Source organism: Manis pentadactyla, chromosome 14 (genome assembly GCF_030020395.1).
Source record: "Manis pentadactyla isolate mManPen7 chromosome 14, mManPen7.hap1, whole genome shotgun sequence".
Classification (NCBI taxonomy): Eukaryota; Metazoa; Chordata; class Mammalia; order Pholidota; family Manidae; genus Manis; species Manis pentadactyla.
The window spans coordinates 31,574,024-31,591,175 of NC_080032.1; the positions used below are offsets into that span (position 1 = coordinate 31,574,024).

The 17,152-nt window shown below is 41.4% G+C and overlaps 1 protein-coding gene across 3 annotated transcripts in view; it reads right to left on the reverse strand.

Annotated features, from left to right (window-relative positions):
* Positions 1 to 1,157: 1,157 nt before the first annotated feature.
* OXSR1 (oxidative stress responsive kinase 1) overlaps positions 1,158 to 17,152 on the reverse strand; it is a 97,399-nt gene continuing 81,404 nt past the window's right edge. For 2 of the 3 annotated variants that reach the window (XM_036921641.2, XM_036921642.2), the window contains exons 12-18: positions 13,705 to 13,740; positions 10,491 to 10,637; positions 9,094 to 9,158; positions 6,564 to 6,616; positions 5,063 to 5,131; positions 4,177 to 4,241; positions 1,158 to 3,791 (exon numbers count right to left, since the gene is read on the reverse strand). In XM_036921641.2, coding sequence (XP_036777536.1) covers positions 3,717 to 3,791; positions 4,177 to 4,241; positions 5,063 to 5,131; positions 6,564 to 6,616; positions 9,094 to 9,158; positions 10,491 to 10,637; positions 13,705 to 13,740 — 510 coding nt within the window. In that variant the 3' untranslated portion in view covers positions 1,158 to 3,716. Of the gene's footprint in view, positions 3,792 to 4,176; positions 4,242 to 5,062; positions 5,132 to 6,563; positions 6,617 to 7,604; positions 7,714 to 9,093; positions 9,159 to 10,490; positions 10,638 to 13,704; positions 13,741 to 17,152 lie in introns of those variants that run through there. The other variant, XR_005032043.2, reaches the window with a different exon arrangement.

Below are 17,152 nucleotides of genomic sequence, written 5' to 3' on the forward strand. Positions count from 1 at the left end.
AAAGAGTACAGAGGATTTTAGGGCAGTGATGGACTTCTATATGATATCATAATGATGGATAAATATCATTACGCATTCATCCAAACCCACAGAATGTACAACAGTGAGAGTGAACCAGAATGTAAACTGTGGACTTTGGGTGATAAGCTGTCGGTGGGTTCATTGATCATTAACAAATGATGGTGGATGGTGACAGTGGGAGCGGCTGTGCATATGTTTGGTCAAGGGTTATGTGGGAACTCTGCAAATGTTTGCTCAATTTTGCTGTGAAACTAAAACTGCTCTTAAAAAGTCTATATATATTTAAAAAGAAACCCCAAATAAAAAAGGTGGTGTAGAGGAGCTGACCCAAAGGAGGAATACCCATGAACTGCTGCACTGAACATTGCTATTATGAGACGCAGAGCTAAGGAATGGACCCACGACAAAATCCAATCTTGCAGGAAACTGGGCAAGTAGAAAGGCCCCATTTGCTTTTCCTCCCTACACACCATGGACACTTCTGAGTAACCAGCACCTCCTCTCTGTCTCCACGAGTCAAGAGTCCACTTTTACAACCTGCTTATCTTGAAAGCAAATTCAGTGAATGAAAGGATGCTGTCATTTCCAAGGCTCTAGAAACTGAGCTCAGAATTACCAGGATCCACAAGCAGTCCTGTCATGGCTCAAAGACCACCTGCTATTGAGAAGGAAATACAGTCAGAGAGGTTACTTATCCAGGAGGTGGAGGAATAAAGAAGGGTCTAGACTCTCACATGAACCCTCACCATTTTGGTAACAAAGCCAAATGGGGACAAGTTCAGCCCTGCTCTGAACTTTCCAAAAAGGACTCCCAAGAGTTTGAACCTGCATCTTCCCCTGCCCAACAGTATGAGTAGAGCAAAGAGTTAGGAAAGATGGATGCAATGAGGTCCACATCCCACCCTATCAAGTTTCCTTAAGCAGATCCTCTCTCCTTTTGGGGTTTCAGTTTCCCTGTCTGTACAATGGCTTTAAGCTGTTCCAGATAACGTGTAGATCAATACACACACTTTTACCTGACCTACACTTTGGCCTTTCCCTATCCACATAAAAAATTAAAGTTCATGGTCACTCCCTGATCCACTCCCCACACCCCCCACCAACAGTCAGCAAAATAAACAATCCTTACGCCTCCAGACAATTTACTCTTTATTGATTAAAAATGAAGGAAACATGCAGCAAAATACAAAGTCAAAAAAAGTGGAGAGAAAGTCAAATATTTTACATCTTCCATAATCTAGCATATGTCACAAGGAGGAAGCTCCATTTAATGATACATCATTATTTTATCCTCCAGATTTTTAAATAGTATCAGCTGGCTCTAAAATTTGGTTCCAAACTTAAGCAAGAAACCCAAACAAATCCTTTAGTCATTTAGAAAGACCATACACTTCACAAACAGCATTGGCACGTGTTACTTTGTGCTAAGTCATTCCCTACCCCAGGGGACCTAGGGATAGAGGTACCGCCACTCCTGGGAAGAAGCAAGTTCACCCACCAGGTCACATGCTGTCCCACCTGGGAAGTTTCTGTCCATTTATTTTCTCAGCGTCACTGCAAAAGTCAGCAAAGGGAGTCTACCATACATCATGCAGAAGTAACACTGTCCTCGGGCTTGGTGCCTGCCTCCTCATTCCCAGCAGGGTAAAGAACAGACAGAAGAGGAGAAAGCTGCAGCCCACTTCTACGGCATGCCTTCCCCACCACGGTTCAGAGGCAGTGGCTGGCTGGAGAAGCTGAATGGGGGTGGGCTGCGGCTCACTCCCAGCCTGGGCTCCTGACACCTCCAGACAAGAGTGCCCAAACAGAGTAGTACAACCTACCACCACCCCTGGGATTCATGAGCAGATTACAATGGACTTGCTTGAAACCATAACACAGACTCTAAGGTAAACCACTGTCTTGAGCCAAAGAGGACACTCTCTTTTTCATACCTCATTCCCATCTCCCTTCCTCATTTCCCCCACTCCTTTCCCAAATAAAGAAAAAGAAAAGCTAAATATTTCTTCAGCAAGCTGATCAAATATTCTTTTCTCTCTCTAGGATCCCTCCTCTTACCAATCTTGCTGGGTCCTGGGACTCTGGCGTCTGATCCTCTGTATTTCCCCCTAACTCCCATCCCAAACCCACCCCCTCTTCCTCCATCCATCATCCATCCCTTTCCCAACATGCCTTTGCATCCAGGGCAGGTGAAGAAAGCCCATGACTAAAACTACAAGCTCAGAACAAAACAAAAACTGTGACAATTCTGTTGTGGGGAAAGCTTTCAGAGATGCTCTGAGAGAACACGAGGTAAAATGATCATGTTATTCAGAGACTATCAGTGCTGGAAAGGGCTCAAGTAATTCTGTAAGCGCCAACTCTCCCCTTTCCAGGGGCCAAAGCCCATCTTTGTGTGTCGTTTTAAGGCCAGACTGAGTATCCCTTTCACATACAAAACTTGTTAGGGCTAATTACAATTAGACAAAGGCTGACTGTGAAACAGCAGGAAAGAAAATCAACCCACTGGTTATTCACATATTGCATTATGAGTGCTCTTTTTTAAACCTAAAGAATAATTTATATTATTTCTGTAGAAAATCAAATGAACACTGTCTACTCATAAATCCTAAGTCACGGCACATGTGGTTTCACTTCCCACCTTGGGTCAGGTTCAGCACACAGATGCGTGGCCCCCTCCAAAGGGTCAGTGCACGAGAGGGGGCAGAAGGCAGGCCTCTCAGGCCCAGTGTGAGTCTCCTTTATTGCTGTAGAAATCTCAGCCTTCCATTTCCTCATGGCGTGGAGGCCAGGCAAGTTGGTTTTAATGGGAGGATTGAGGAGCAGTTGTTCTTCAATTTAATTTTTTTAATTTTTTAAGATCTGAAAATAAATACTTCCACAATGCTATGAATTATGATTTTTCTTGTTCAAAAATCACTGCTGAGAAAAGTCACTTTCAGAAGTGATAACTTGCTGTATTCTCTAGAGGCAGTCCCGAGTTCCACTCTGAAGGATCCAAGGCTGAAGTTCAACTACTGTCAGACATTGTGCACCAGCTGAAGTTAAGGCTAGTGACCCTTTCTGGAGGGAGTGATGACGAGGGGTGCCTGAGAGCAGCTTCAGCAAAATGCTTAGGAACATGAACAAAACAAGGACACAGTTGAGGCTGCCTCTATCCGAGGCTGTGCTTTTCCTAACAAGGCTGCTAGAATTCACATCAGATTTTAAAAAGTCAAATTACTCAATTAAAGTCTCTGGGCTCCAGGTGAACAATCAACTTTTAATTGCTACTTCATGGCAGAGAGATCCAAGCTGCCCGCACCCCGTCAGGGGTAGGGGAACTGCTGGGCTGAGGAAGCCTGATGGAGCTGCTGCTTTCCACCCCACACCACCTCAAGGAAGGGGAGATGGGCTGACAAACCTCCCTCCCTGGACTGGGCTGGCCGATTCCCAGAGGAAGGAAGACAGGGACACGCGCAGTAAGTTTACTAACAGGACCGTAGAGGGATGCTGGCTGGCCACTGGTGATCCAAGTCCTTTTTCCCTGTGGGAAAAGGGGGCGGATGGCAGGGAGAACATAAAGACAGACCTCTAAAGCTCCTAGCTGGGAGGTTTGCTGCTGGGTTCTTTGGCAGTAGTGGGTTTAGGCCAACAGAAGCAACAGAGAGACGCGTGTGTGGAATCTCCTTAGGCCGCCTGTCCAGGGCTGTAGTTTAGCTGATGCTGAGCTGGGCAAATCCTATTAGTTTACCGTCATCAGGAATATCTGAGCCTTCGACACCAGATGCCTAAGAACCAAACAGAATGGGAAGCTGTGGCTATTTATAAACAAAATTGCAGGCAGTAATTAAAACTAATATGGGGTCAGTGGGAGACAGCTCCTTGGAATACAAATGGGGAGCACATGCAGGTATTTCTTCCAAGATGGGAGCTGGGTACAAAGCTGGAGTCCAACTGGCTAACAATCTCTCTGGACAAAGGCAAGGGTCTGGAGTTGGAGGCTTCCTGGGCCAGGAGAGGAAGGGAGGCCACTCAAAGGGAGATAGGAGTACAGGGCCTTGGGAAGGCTCAATGAACACAATCTACCCTATTTTTAAAAATATTCTCATCACTCAGGGTATATGGAAGCTGGTGTATAAGTGAGAAGGCTTAATAAGGAGAAGGACTGAATACCAGTTTGAAAGTGACGGATCGATTTGACTGAGGTTCTTCCACAATTTTCTGCAAATTAGCTGCCACTGTAATCATAGAAACAGAGAGAATGAGAAGCTAAGTAAATCCACTTTCAAACATTTTTTAAAAAGTTAAATGGTAGTTTAGAATCTTCTGTGTACAATTAAAATGGCAGCAGAAAGATAAATCATTACCCAAAGGAAACTACCTTTTAAACTCAACTCCAAGTAGCACCAACAAATCTTGAGTGATTGTCAAATTAAGAAAGACTTTCGGGTGAAAGGCGTATGATTTGCCTATTCATGGGACAGAAAACCTCAGATGGGTGTCATACACTGTGGCCTGCAGCCATTTTCTATTCTGCTTGTGAGCTTACAATGGTTTAAAAATGACAGAGATGGTACATGGTCCACAAAGCCTGCACTGCTTATCACCAGGCCACTTACGGAAACCTCTGCTGGGCACCCTGGACAGTGGTCTCCTCGTCTAGTAACACACATCTGTGGCCTGTCTGCACTCCCCTGCCTCCTGCTTTCCTAGGACTAACTCTCTAATAAGCTTTGCTTACCTCTCAGACCCACAAGGGTAGAGTGCATATTGCAAACCAGATTATATATGGCCAAGCATATGTTAACTTGTGACTTCTGTCACTATTTCTACTAGAGTCTCACAGAGACCTGGGGGTGCTTTCAGTTACAGTCATCAGAGCTCCCAAAGCAAACTTAGAGGTAAGATTTTCTTTTCTGTAAGGTACTGTCTCCAGTACCTGTTATTTCAGCAAAACCAAGAACAATTAAATTTGCTCCATGGAATCAAAGCCCGGAGTTCTAGGTCCTAAGTACAGAAACAAACATGGACACACAAGGGCAGAGTACAAAGTAATTACCTATTACTAAATCCCTTCCGTCGACCAGGCCGGCAGAAATGAGTTCCTGAGAGACACCTTCTGCTGTATCTGCAAGGACAGAGAAGCAGGAGCCCCATTGCTTGTGCATGCGTGTCACCATCAACACTCAGCAGGAGCCACCCTAGCTACTAGAGCCACAGAACCAGGCAGGCAGGGTCCTCCTCTCACAGAGGATTTCCTACCACAAGGTTATCAAGTGAGGGGTTCACATAGGTCTTCTAGAGGGCAGAGTCTCTACCAACCAGATGGCAGATACCAGTTCATTTTCTACATGATGGTGTGAGCTGGCTGGGCTCAGGCCCTTGTCAGGAGAGCACACGTGCCTTCTTAGGGCGACCCTGTCAGCTCTGAGACATGAGAGTGAGCATGTAACATCTCCAGGGCTAATAAAACAGAATGATTTATTCTCAATTAAATCTCGAAAAAACAAACCGAAAACTCTTCTTTTTGGGGATTACACTCTCAAGTTTTTTTGCTAAAGTCATTTTATTTGTCTGATGGCTTTCCTTCATGTCCTGTTATTCCAGGTGATAAAATCTGAGCAACAAGTATAACTAGAAACCAAAAAGACGAGGACAGAGTGTCCCCAGTTAACCTCACTTCCAACAGACTCAGTAGCACTGCTTCCCATGGGCTGAAACTTGCGACCCTCAGAGGGAATGGGGAGGCCCTGGGGAGAGGTTGTCCATGACCAACTATCTGAATTAATTTCTTAACATGGGACTCTGCCTAGTTTTAAGAAGTGAAATGGCTCTGCCTCTGCATCTGCATTTGGCGTCTTTCACAGTTAGCTGCTGCTGACACTGAGGCAGCACAAGAGCTAGCAAGGTTTCCCAAGGACAGCTGTCTGCAGCCTACTGGCCATTCCCAGATCTGAGCCCCCCATAACGAAAGCAAGAAAGAAAAAACGCCTTGTCCCAGGGAGAAACTCACAGTCAGAAACTTGCCTGATAGGGCTTGGCTTCAGCCTAGAGAGAGGAGCCTGGAAGCCTCATTTCCTCTTTATCTTCAAGAGGACAGCCATGTTCAGTGGTAAGAACAAGAGCTTTGCACTCTTTTGAGAGATCCGAGTTTGAACTCCAGTGACACCTCTTCCCAGCTACATCTCCTCCCAGCTGTGTGAACTGTAACGGGTTACCTCACCTCTCTCTAAGCCTTGACTTATCATCTGTACAATGGGAATAGCAGTCTTTCCCAAGGGGGCTTTTTGAGAATTTAATGAGATAATGCTTACCACAACGCCTGACCTACAGTAAGCAGTCATTCCCACTCTATTCATGATTGTGTGTATTATACTGTTTGTTAAATGAGGCTACTAGTAAATAAACCATGTTTCTATTTTAGTCATATGCCCCCAAAGCCTTTTACACCAGGAACATTTTAACATCCTTTAAAAGCAAAATATATCTAAAGGGAAAAAGCTTCACTACACATCCTTAAATAAGAAAAATTATTGTTTTCGGTATTTTTGATGCCTCACCTCTCCCAGGAGTAAATTCGAATCGAATATCATTTAGCTCTTTTTTTGAATTCCTATGAAAGAAAACAGAATGTGTAAATAAACTTGTGAATTTATGCATATACTCTGCTAACATGTATCCAGAAAGCTGAGCCTCAGGAAAGATTGTTCTGTCCCCCTAGACCATGTGATTCATCCTAATGAGTTCATACCACAGGGCTCAGAGGGACCACCTAACTGTCCTACATGACAACCTCCTGTACTTCAGTCCCCCTTTGACTGGTGTTAAAACCTCATGCGTCTAAGGCAGTTCTCATCCTCATGCCCACTAAGAAGACTGTATGAAACCAAGAGGAAAATCCACATGTGCACAGGGAGGTATGAGGAAAACGTTACAGGACACCCTGTTCATCCTGAGACGCACTCCCATCCTTGGGCTCCAGCGCCTGCACTGCTCTGCCCACCACTGATCCATCTCAGCAGACTATGAGTAAAACACATGGTGCCCCGAATTCCACAGGCATTCAGAGGAGGAGGATAAAGCATACACAGTTTGGGATAATGAGGAAAAACTTTAGAAGTACTTTTTAGATAGGACCTAATGGACAGTAGGATCTGGGCAGGCAGAGAAGACAGGGCAAGGAATTGGGCCTTCAGGGGCAGCAGAGTCGATACATGACTCCAGAGATGCCAACATGACTGGTGAGGCACAGGGACAGCTATCACTCACCACACCAGGCCCTGAGATCAACCAGGCTCCCTGGTGGTTCTGGTTAAAAGTGGAGAAATCAGAACATTATGTTTACAGGCAGACATGCCTGATCGCTTAGGACCCAAGTCCATTTTACCTAAACAATGCAGAGGACTTATTTCAGTCTGTTGGACAAATACTTGAGGATGCTACTAAAATAGAGCTACCACCTCCAACACAACCTGCCCCAAGTCACTTTTCCCCTTGCACTGCCTTCTCTCTGCATGTGTACACAGCCTATAGTTTCACATGTACACTGCCCGAAGTTCACTTTGAGCTACAGAGGTACATAACACAAATCAACTGCCCACCTGGACCTGATCATCACGTGAGGCATTTCATTTTCTCTCTTCATGGTGTCCTTCCACAACAGCCTATAGTCTGCTTACTACCCAACTGTTCAATCTTTCCTCCTGAAAGCTGGATAGAATTAAGATCCAATGTTCAGCATCACTTTAGTGACCTGCCATTCCAAGCACAAGCACCTTCAGAGACAACAGTGTGCTCAACTGAACTAAATGCACTTGTCACCCCTCCTAGTCATTTAACCTCACTGTCTTCATCAGTGAGAACAGGAATCTAGCTTCCTCTTCCATAAACAAGTCTGGAACACAGTCTATTAAGAAACCACCCCCTCAATAAGCATCACTTACAACATCTCCCCCACCTTTCTGAAGCACACATCAAATAGAATTTTTGCACTGCCTTTTAGCTTCTGTAAGATTTCAAAACACTGTTTTTTAAAGACAAGTGGTATTCTTTCTGTACAATTAAAACAGGGTGAGATTTCCAAGGCATCCTACTAATTCAGAACAAGTACTAAGGATGAGACCAGGTAACTGAGTAGGCTTCTGCAAAGAAAAGGTGACCAAAGCTGTTTTCCTCACACTGATGGCTTAATTTCATTGCTCCTTGCATCAAAACCAAAGCATTCTCAAAACAGCTCTTTCTGCATTTACCTCTATGATCATAATGAGAAGATGACTAGGAATCCCATGTGGAAGGAGGAAAGAGTCAATGACATTCAGCAGAAAAATGTTAGTAATAGTTACAGAAGGTCTGAGCTGCCTCAGACAATGCTTTTAGAACTACTTTTCTTTCCAATGTGTTCATGAATAGAAAAAGTCAGGCTGTACAACAGCCATAAGAATTCTGATAAGAAAGCTCTGGGACCCCAATGCAAGTCCTTGCAAAAGGAGAGGGTGAAAATGAATTGGTGAACAGACTTGCCTATGGCATGTCCTGTGAGAAATCTGTCAGGGCCTCTCTATGTTCCCTGCCAAGAGCCATCAATTTAGAACACTTGCTGTAGAATAGAGAAATAGACCAAACATATGTTTAGATGTTTTTCCTTTCATGTTTTAAGATGAAGGCCTTTCTATCAACTATCACAATCAGAATGTGCTCCACTCCTGGGTTAGTGATCTCCAAGTCTATATTTATCTGGTTCCAATCATAAGACTAATCTTCAGATAAGCTGACTGGTGCTGCTCCCCAAAAAGCTGTTTCTCAATCACAGACCATACTCCGAACCTAAACTAGCTCTATTTAAAGTACACAATCAGTGGAGAAACAATTAAGAGAATGTGTGTATCAGCTGTAGGAACTGTTAAGGTTCCAGGCTCTTATTTCTGAGGGAAACAATACACCTGTGGGCAAATACCAACTGACCCTGGGAGGGGACACAATCCAGCTGCAACCCAGGGCCCAGCTACTCTCAGGCACAAACTAGAAAAAGGGATGACATGCAAAGAGGAAATAGCACATTCAGAGTACTCATAAAACAAAAGGTCTACTTACCTTAATCTTAGTACAAGACTGATTGGGACCCTGGTTTCCTGTGAGCCTGCTTCTGGAGACAGAGCCTAAAAAGCACAGAGGGGTAAAATCATTGTTGCACCATTAAGCGTGGGGCTGATTTACAGTCATCTGCGTGGCAGCAATTTTCTTCATCCCCACGTAAGCCAGCCAAGCCCCTATGACATGCCCCATGTGGAGGACACACACGCCAAGGCAGAAACAAGAGCACAATGTCAGCCTGAGCCAACAGTTAGAAAGCCAATCCTCAAACCCACAGGGAACTCCACACATGGCCACACTTCAGCTTTGAGTTTTTCAGAACCCCATTCCCCTCCACAAGAACACAAAGCTGGGCTTTTCCCTTTAAAACATCTGCCAGGTTATCTATCATGTGGCAGCACACGAGGGAGAGTCTAAACTGGCTGCCCCTCAGGAATCCACCCAAGTTGGAAGCTCCAGATCTTTTATAATGGCTAAACTAATTCTCTCTGAACTCTGCATCTGCCCCTTGCTTACTGGAGGACATACATTGGAAGAAGTTCGTTATAGTGAATCCAATCATTTCATCAGTTTTCCTAAGACAACTGTATCTTTCCCCATAGGGTGAGCAGAAATAAAGCCTGGGGGGTGAAAGGTTTAATGAAACGAGCACCCTGACTGACAAGAAGCTCTCAGCACTGTGGTCTCCAAAGGCAGACATCACTGGAGTGCAAAAGAAACTGAACTTTCATATTAATTTCTTTTCAGCTAAAATGTTAGGGGAAAACAAAACCTCTAATATTCAATAAAAGGACAGATTCAAGCCCTCACTGCAGCCATGGGGCAGAAGGCCACATGTGGCATATAGTACCTGAGGGTGCTGGAGAGCGGAATGGGAATCGTGGTGGGCTCGCAGTGGGGCCCTGCCCACGTGAATGCTTTCCAGGTACTACCACTTAATGATGTTGTGAGCTGATTATGTACATCTATAGGTCACATTACCTGATCTCTCAAAATTGACAAATACCTTAAAAAGAGTAATACAGGAAAATCATGGATTGGAGACAGTATTATACTGCACACATAAGTGAACAAATAGGAAACAGAACTGCTGACAACTCCAGTGTTCGATGAGCTCTGGCTGCCACATTCTGAAGTGAACTACAGTAATGATCTAATAAAAACCTGGAAATAAATTACCCCACCCTCCACTTTTGATGTTTCGAAAATTTCCATTATTAGCTTATTTTGTTGCTTAAAAACCTGTGTGAAAAACAAATTTCTAACTTGTTTGACAATCTTCCGAGACATGGCCCCGTCATATTAGGTCATGGGTCTGTCACATTAGGTGGTATTCCACTTGCTTCTGCTTCCTTCATCTGCCATGCAGGCCAGCCACGAGGGCACACCTGCTTTACCTGAGCTGTCTTTGCTGGCTCTGCGGGGGCTGGGGCAGGGCCTTGGGTCGGCTGTGCAGGCACCTGCCCAGCAGGCTGAGGTAGATGAGCAGAAATCTGTTCTGGAACTTGGAGAAAAGGACCCACGGGATCAGTTGTTGGAAACAGCTGTGACAGAAACACACACACAAACAGTGTTGTTTAAATTGAGTGGCAAGGGAGGCAGGTCTACTGACAGGCAAGCAGAGCCTTGCAGGCTGATATTTTTCAAAGTAGTTGCTGGGTAGTATCCTGGTATATTTCTTCTCTGAAAATATCTATTTCAAATGAAGTCAAATATTTTTAGGCTTTTTCATTTTTAACAACTTTTTTGAGGTGTTATTTATATCCCACTAAAGTCACCCACTGTAAATACACTATTAGATGATTTTTAGAGAATTTATATCTCTGCAAACATTACTAGAATTCAGCTTCAGAACACTTCCATTGACTTAGAAAGTTGTCCTGTGCCCACCCACCTATAATTCCTGCTCCCACACCAAGCCCTAGGCAACCACTGATCTATTTTCTGTCTCTGTCAACTTGCTCTTTCTGGACTTCACATGAACTCTTGCTGTTTTCACATGAACAAAAGGATATGATATTGCCCACTTCAGTGTTTGGCTTAACACGGTTTTCTGAGGTACAGCCAGGCTGTAGTGTCTACCAGCATTTTCTTTTTCCCTTCTTCAGAATAGCAGGTTATTATATCTTATTTCACTACATCTATTCTATCCCCTTTGCCCAGCAAAACAGCACCTCAAAAATATAGATTTAAGTATGTGATACAGAATTACAGAAGCTGTATTTTTCTACATCTGAGACCTTCCATTACTTATTTAAAAAGGCAAGCAACCAGTGGTTCATTAGCATATCTGAAATGTTTTTCAAAATGGATGTGAAGCTTTATAACTAAAGTAGACACTATATACATTTTTTTGCATGTTGGAAATATTTCATAAATTTTAATTATGTAACTTGGGGAAAAAAGACTGATACCGAGTTCCAAATAAAGTTAAGCATATTAAAGATTATAAGATAGTGAAAAAAATGCAATGGTTAAAATTTAGAGTTAAAAGAGAAAAAAATTAAAGGGCAATCAGAGATATCTAATAGCTGATACATAAGCCATCAAGGAGACAAAGAAGTAAAATTGTGTGTTCACTCAGCTTCATATAGAGGAAATCAAGTTGTTCATCTGTTCCGGATTTTGATAGAGAAAAGGAGAACTTTAAGATTAGTTTTGAAAATGTTAATTATTAACACTATTTCAAAAGGACAGTAAGCTTCAAGTTGCATGTACATATATATGTTCCTATAAAAAGGACAGAAGGGTTACACAAACAGTAATGAGATGATGTAGAGAAACTGGAACCTTGTGCATTGCTGGTGGGAATGTAAAATAGCACAGCCACTATGGAGAACAGGATGGTGGTTCCTCAAAAAATTAAAAACAGAATTACTGTATGACCTAGCAACTTCCCTTCTGAGTCCAGACCTAAACTAACTGAAAGCAGGGACTAAAACAGGTATTTGTACACACATGTTCAGAGCGGCATTATTCACAACAGCCAAAAAGTGGGGGCAACCCAAGTGTCCGTTGACATATGAATGGATAAACAAACTGGTAATATATACACAATGAAGTATTAGTCAGCCTTAGAAAGGGGGAAAGGAAGGAAATTCTGGTATATGTTATTTAGATTAATCTTGAGGGCATTGTGCCAAGTTAAATCAGCCAGACACAAAAGTACAAATCCTGTCTGCTCCTGCTTACATGAGGCTTACAAAGTAGTACAGCTCAGAAACAGAGTGGGAGGGTGAGCGCAGGGGCTGGGGGACAACGGAGAGTTACTGTTTAAAGGGTACAGAGTTTCAGTTTCACAAGATGAAAAAAATTCTGGAATGGTGGTTGCACAACAGTGTAAATGTACTTAATGTCACTGAACTGTACATTTAAAAAAGGCTTAAAATGCTAAGTTTAATGTTTATTTTATAATTCTAAAAACAACAGCAAAGTAATAAGCATGTGAATATGAATATGAACATGTCAGAGTTCATATGGAGATGCTACTTAGGCAAAGGAACAGGAACCTAAAGAGAAAACCTGGCTGCTGTGTGGAATACCCTCGTATTCAATTTTGGAGAAACTAAGAATTAGTCAACACAGGCTAAGTTACGAGGTCACAAATTATCTTGAAATCTCAGTAGGTTACATGAGTAAAAGTTATCTCTAGCACACACTTCCTATCTATCTCTGACCAGGAGAGGATAAATTCATTGTCACCCTCATTCAGGGGATGCAGGTCACACTGGCAGGGGCAAGGGAACTTGAAGAATCAGAGTGGCTCTTCCTTTGCTCACAGGTCATTGGTCCAAGTACTTGCCATGGCCATGCATAACTCCAAGGGGCAGGGAAATGCAACTCTACCGCATGTACCAAGAAGAAAAAGCTAGAAATCTTAGGGAACAGAGTTGGCAGACACAGGCCTGTTAATATGCTAGGGTACAGCGTTTATTTCCAGTCTTAAACAATACAATACTATGTACACAAATCCTGTACATAATCATGTAAAAATAAAGTAGAAAAAATAGCTACTTTCAACCATAGAGGGGAGAACAAACTGGTTTAAGAGCAAGACATGCATGCCATTAAACCAAGTACTTACCTTGGAATGCAGATGCGGTCAGATGAAAAATGAATGACAGAATGCACCAATGAAATGATAATGCTCTCCTGGTAATGAGTATAAGGCAGAGCAGCCTAGGGGGATCCTGTTTTATAGTGTTCCCTATCACAATGAAGCAGTTAACTAAAGGTAACAGAATCTATTTGACAAGAGAAGAGGTTGGGGGGAAAAAACCCAAAAAGGAAAGGTAGCATATGACAAATTCCTGAACAGATCAATGCAAAAGGACCACTTTCTGTTTCCAGCAGCTCAAGCCAGAAAAGTAATTCATAAGGTCAAGCAAGCAAAGAGCACACTGGGCCTCTAAGGCCAACTTTTAAAATTGATGCAATGGTACCGATTTACTGCAAAGGTCCATTCAAACTCAGAGGTGATACCTGTTAAAATTTGACTGGTGCAAGTTCTCATTTCCATTTAGGCATATATTAAAAAATGTGCTTAACTTTAAAACAGAAACAAAACAAAAGTATATAAACTATACCAATTCAATACTCATAACTACTTACCTCAGAACTTGATAATGATTCTTTCACTCGGGGAGACTAAAAGAAACACAAAGAAAGAAAGTTTGTTTAACCCACAACACAGGTTACTTACTTGCAGTCAGTTCAAAACTGCACAGGGTTGAAATGCAAATCAACCCCATTTTGCACTGATCCACACATTAATTCACTGACAACTCTAGTAAAAGTTTTCTGGAAAATGAAAACTGTGATGATACTATTGTATCCAGGTAGCCTATAATGCATCAATGTACTTGTGTTGTTTTAAGATTTCACAACTTGAGGTTTACGAGTCAATGTAATGAGACTGAATTCTTAGGCAGTACGGAAGTCATAGTCTTCTATGTGAGACTCTTTTTACAGATCATGAACATATGTGCATAATATCCCAGACCAAATGTTAACCTTCAAGTTAATTTTCAACACATTCTCAAAGCAATGTAATTCTGATTATGGGCTTTAATGAGAGAACAATTGAGCCAAAACTGAAAAACCAAGAATATATAACTACTGTATCACAGCAAGTATGGCCAACCCAAAACCTTTTTTTTCTAACTTTATAATTGGAAATAATTTCAAAATTACAGAAACATGGTTAGAATAAGAATACGAAGAACACTGTTTTACCCAGACTCACCCATCACTAACCTTTCTTCCACATCTGTTTTATTTAGATGCTCGCTTTCTCTCTTTTAAAATATGCATATTTAATCAGTCACTGTTCCCACACTACTTAAGAATGAGTTGCAAATATCATAGCTCTTTACCACTGAGAAGTCACTGTATATTTAACAATAGGGCTATTCTCTTACCTAACCTCACACTACTAACCTATAGCATCAGTAAATTTAACAATACAATACTTTCAACTAATTGACTGCCTGTATCCAATTTTTCAACAGACTTGCAATGTCCTTGAAAGACTTTTGTTTCCCTTCCAGTACAGGACACACACCACAATTGTGTACTGCAGTTGTCAGGTCTCTTCAGACTTTTTATATCTGGCTCATGAATTTTTTGAAGCATGTAATTCCCCCCACCCCACACACTTTTATTTAAATAGAATGCTCCTAATCTGTGGTTAGTCTGCTGCTCCCTCATGATTTAGACTTAGGTGCATTTCCAGTTGCAATTCTGCATGTGACATGTCCCTCCTGGGGTACTGTATCTCAACAAATCACATATCCATCTGCCCTCACTAGTGATGTTAACTTTAATCATTTGTCAGGGCAGTTTCTGAGTTCCCCACTATGTAGTAACTATTTTTTCCCTTGCAACTAATAGGCAATCTGTGGGAGACATTTTAAGACCATCTAAATTTTCCGCTTACCAAAAGTTTCCCTTATATGTAACATTTGTTCTGATCCTTGCCTGATCTTATTTATCTTTAGATGGCTACAAAATGAGATCCCCTCCATCACTCCTCCACATTTAACTATCAGCACTGGTGGTTTACCATAATGAAAAAAATCCCTTTAACCCAGTATTTACGTCCCTATCTATTATTGGTATGGATTCACAGATTCCTGTTTTGTTAATGATTTATAATTTTTACTACACTCTGATTTTCATGGTCAAATTACCCCTAATTTGGCCAGTGGGAGCTGCTTCCACCTGGTTCTTGTGTTATTGTGCCTTTAAATAAAAAAATATTTTCTCTCTCAGGAAAGAAGGTACTTCCAATTCTTGTTATTTTTCCTGTGTAAGCCCTGGAATAAGCTGTTTCTTCAAGCAGCCCTCACTCTTTTGTAGGGAGTAACAAAGACTAAGAGCTGGTATAAGGTATGCTCACAGTTACTGTTTTCCTGACTCTTTGCATATCAGCTAATCTTTGATTGGACGCTAGTTGTGAATTTTATGTTATTGCATGCTGATAATTTTGTATTTTTATATTTTCTTGAGTTTTGTTCTGGAATACAGTAAAACAACTTGGAGACAATTTAATCCTTCTGGATCCTGCTTTTTATGAGCCATTAGTTAGGTCTGGAACAGTGTTCAGTTCACAGCTACTTATTTCCCACTACTGAGACAAGACTTTCCCACTTTCTGAGAATTCTACCCAATGTCCCGTGAATTGTAAGTTTCTCCAGTCTGGCTGGTGGGAACAGGCACTCTTCCTGGCTCTGTGTGAGTGCTGGGCTATTATCCAGTCTCAAATAGTTTTCTCACAAGCATTCACTGAAAAGTATTCTGCTGAATACTCAAAAGAGAAGCTCTGCAGATCTCTAAGCTTTCACTCTGTGTAGCCTCCTACCTGGCACTCTACCTTATCAAGTTTATTTGCTGTGATCTCCCCAGACTCTTAGCTGTATTTGCTCAACTCAGGAAAACATTCTTCAAGCCATAATGAAGAAAACAAACAATCAAAACAAAACTGCCCAGAACCTATGTATATAGATGTTAAGACTTTTCAGAGGACAGTAAAATAGTTATTATATATTTCTTCAAAAGTTAACTAGAGACATGGAATATAAATAAATAAATATGTAAGCAAGCACCAAATCCAATTTCTACAAAGTTACAATGGTCTGAGATAGAATATAGACTTGATGGGATTAGCAACAGATGAGACTGCAGAAGAAAAGATTAATGAACCTGAAGGCTAGCAACAGAAACTATGCAAAGTAAGTTAAAAAGGAATTTTTTTAAATGAAGAGAATCAATGAACTGTCAGACAATTTTAAGCAGCCTAATATACATGTTATTAGACTCTCCAAAGTGGAAGGGGAACAGAAAAAAATATTTGAAAATATGACAGGTAAGGAATTTCCAAACTTGATAAAAATCTATAAACTCAGAGATCCAAGAAGCTCAATTAACCCCAAGCACAAAAAACATGAAAAAAAAGAAAAATACACCTAGGCATATAATAAAATAGCTCAACACCCTTCATAAGGAAAAAAAAACCTTGAAAGCAGCAGAGTAAAAGACATTTAGAAATCAACATAAGGGTATCAGCAGATTTCTCACTGGAAACAATGCAAACAAGAATACACCAGAACAATATCTTTAAAATATTGAAAGAAAAAGCCTATATCTTTTCAAAACAAAGGTGAAAGAGACATTTTCAGACATAAAACTTTCAAGAAATTATCACCAGCAGACCTACTCTATAAAAAATGTTAAGGGAAGCCCTTTGGTAGAAGGAAAATTATATAAAGATGGAAATCTGAATCTGTGCAAGTCTTTATTAGGAGTATGGAGTGAATTTTGTCAAAGGCTATTTCAGACTATATAAAAATAAGAATATGATTTTTTTTCCCTGAAGGCCTTTAACTATCAAAAGATTTCCTAATGTTGAGGCATCCTTTTATCCCACCTATTTGAGCAGGATGTATTCTTTTAATGTAGTTCAAGTTAGTTTTAAAAGACTCTCTTTTTAAAAAAGAATTCATGGTTTCAAAAAGGGCTACGATAATATGAAAAATACTGGGTAACATGAGACACAGAA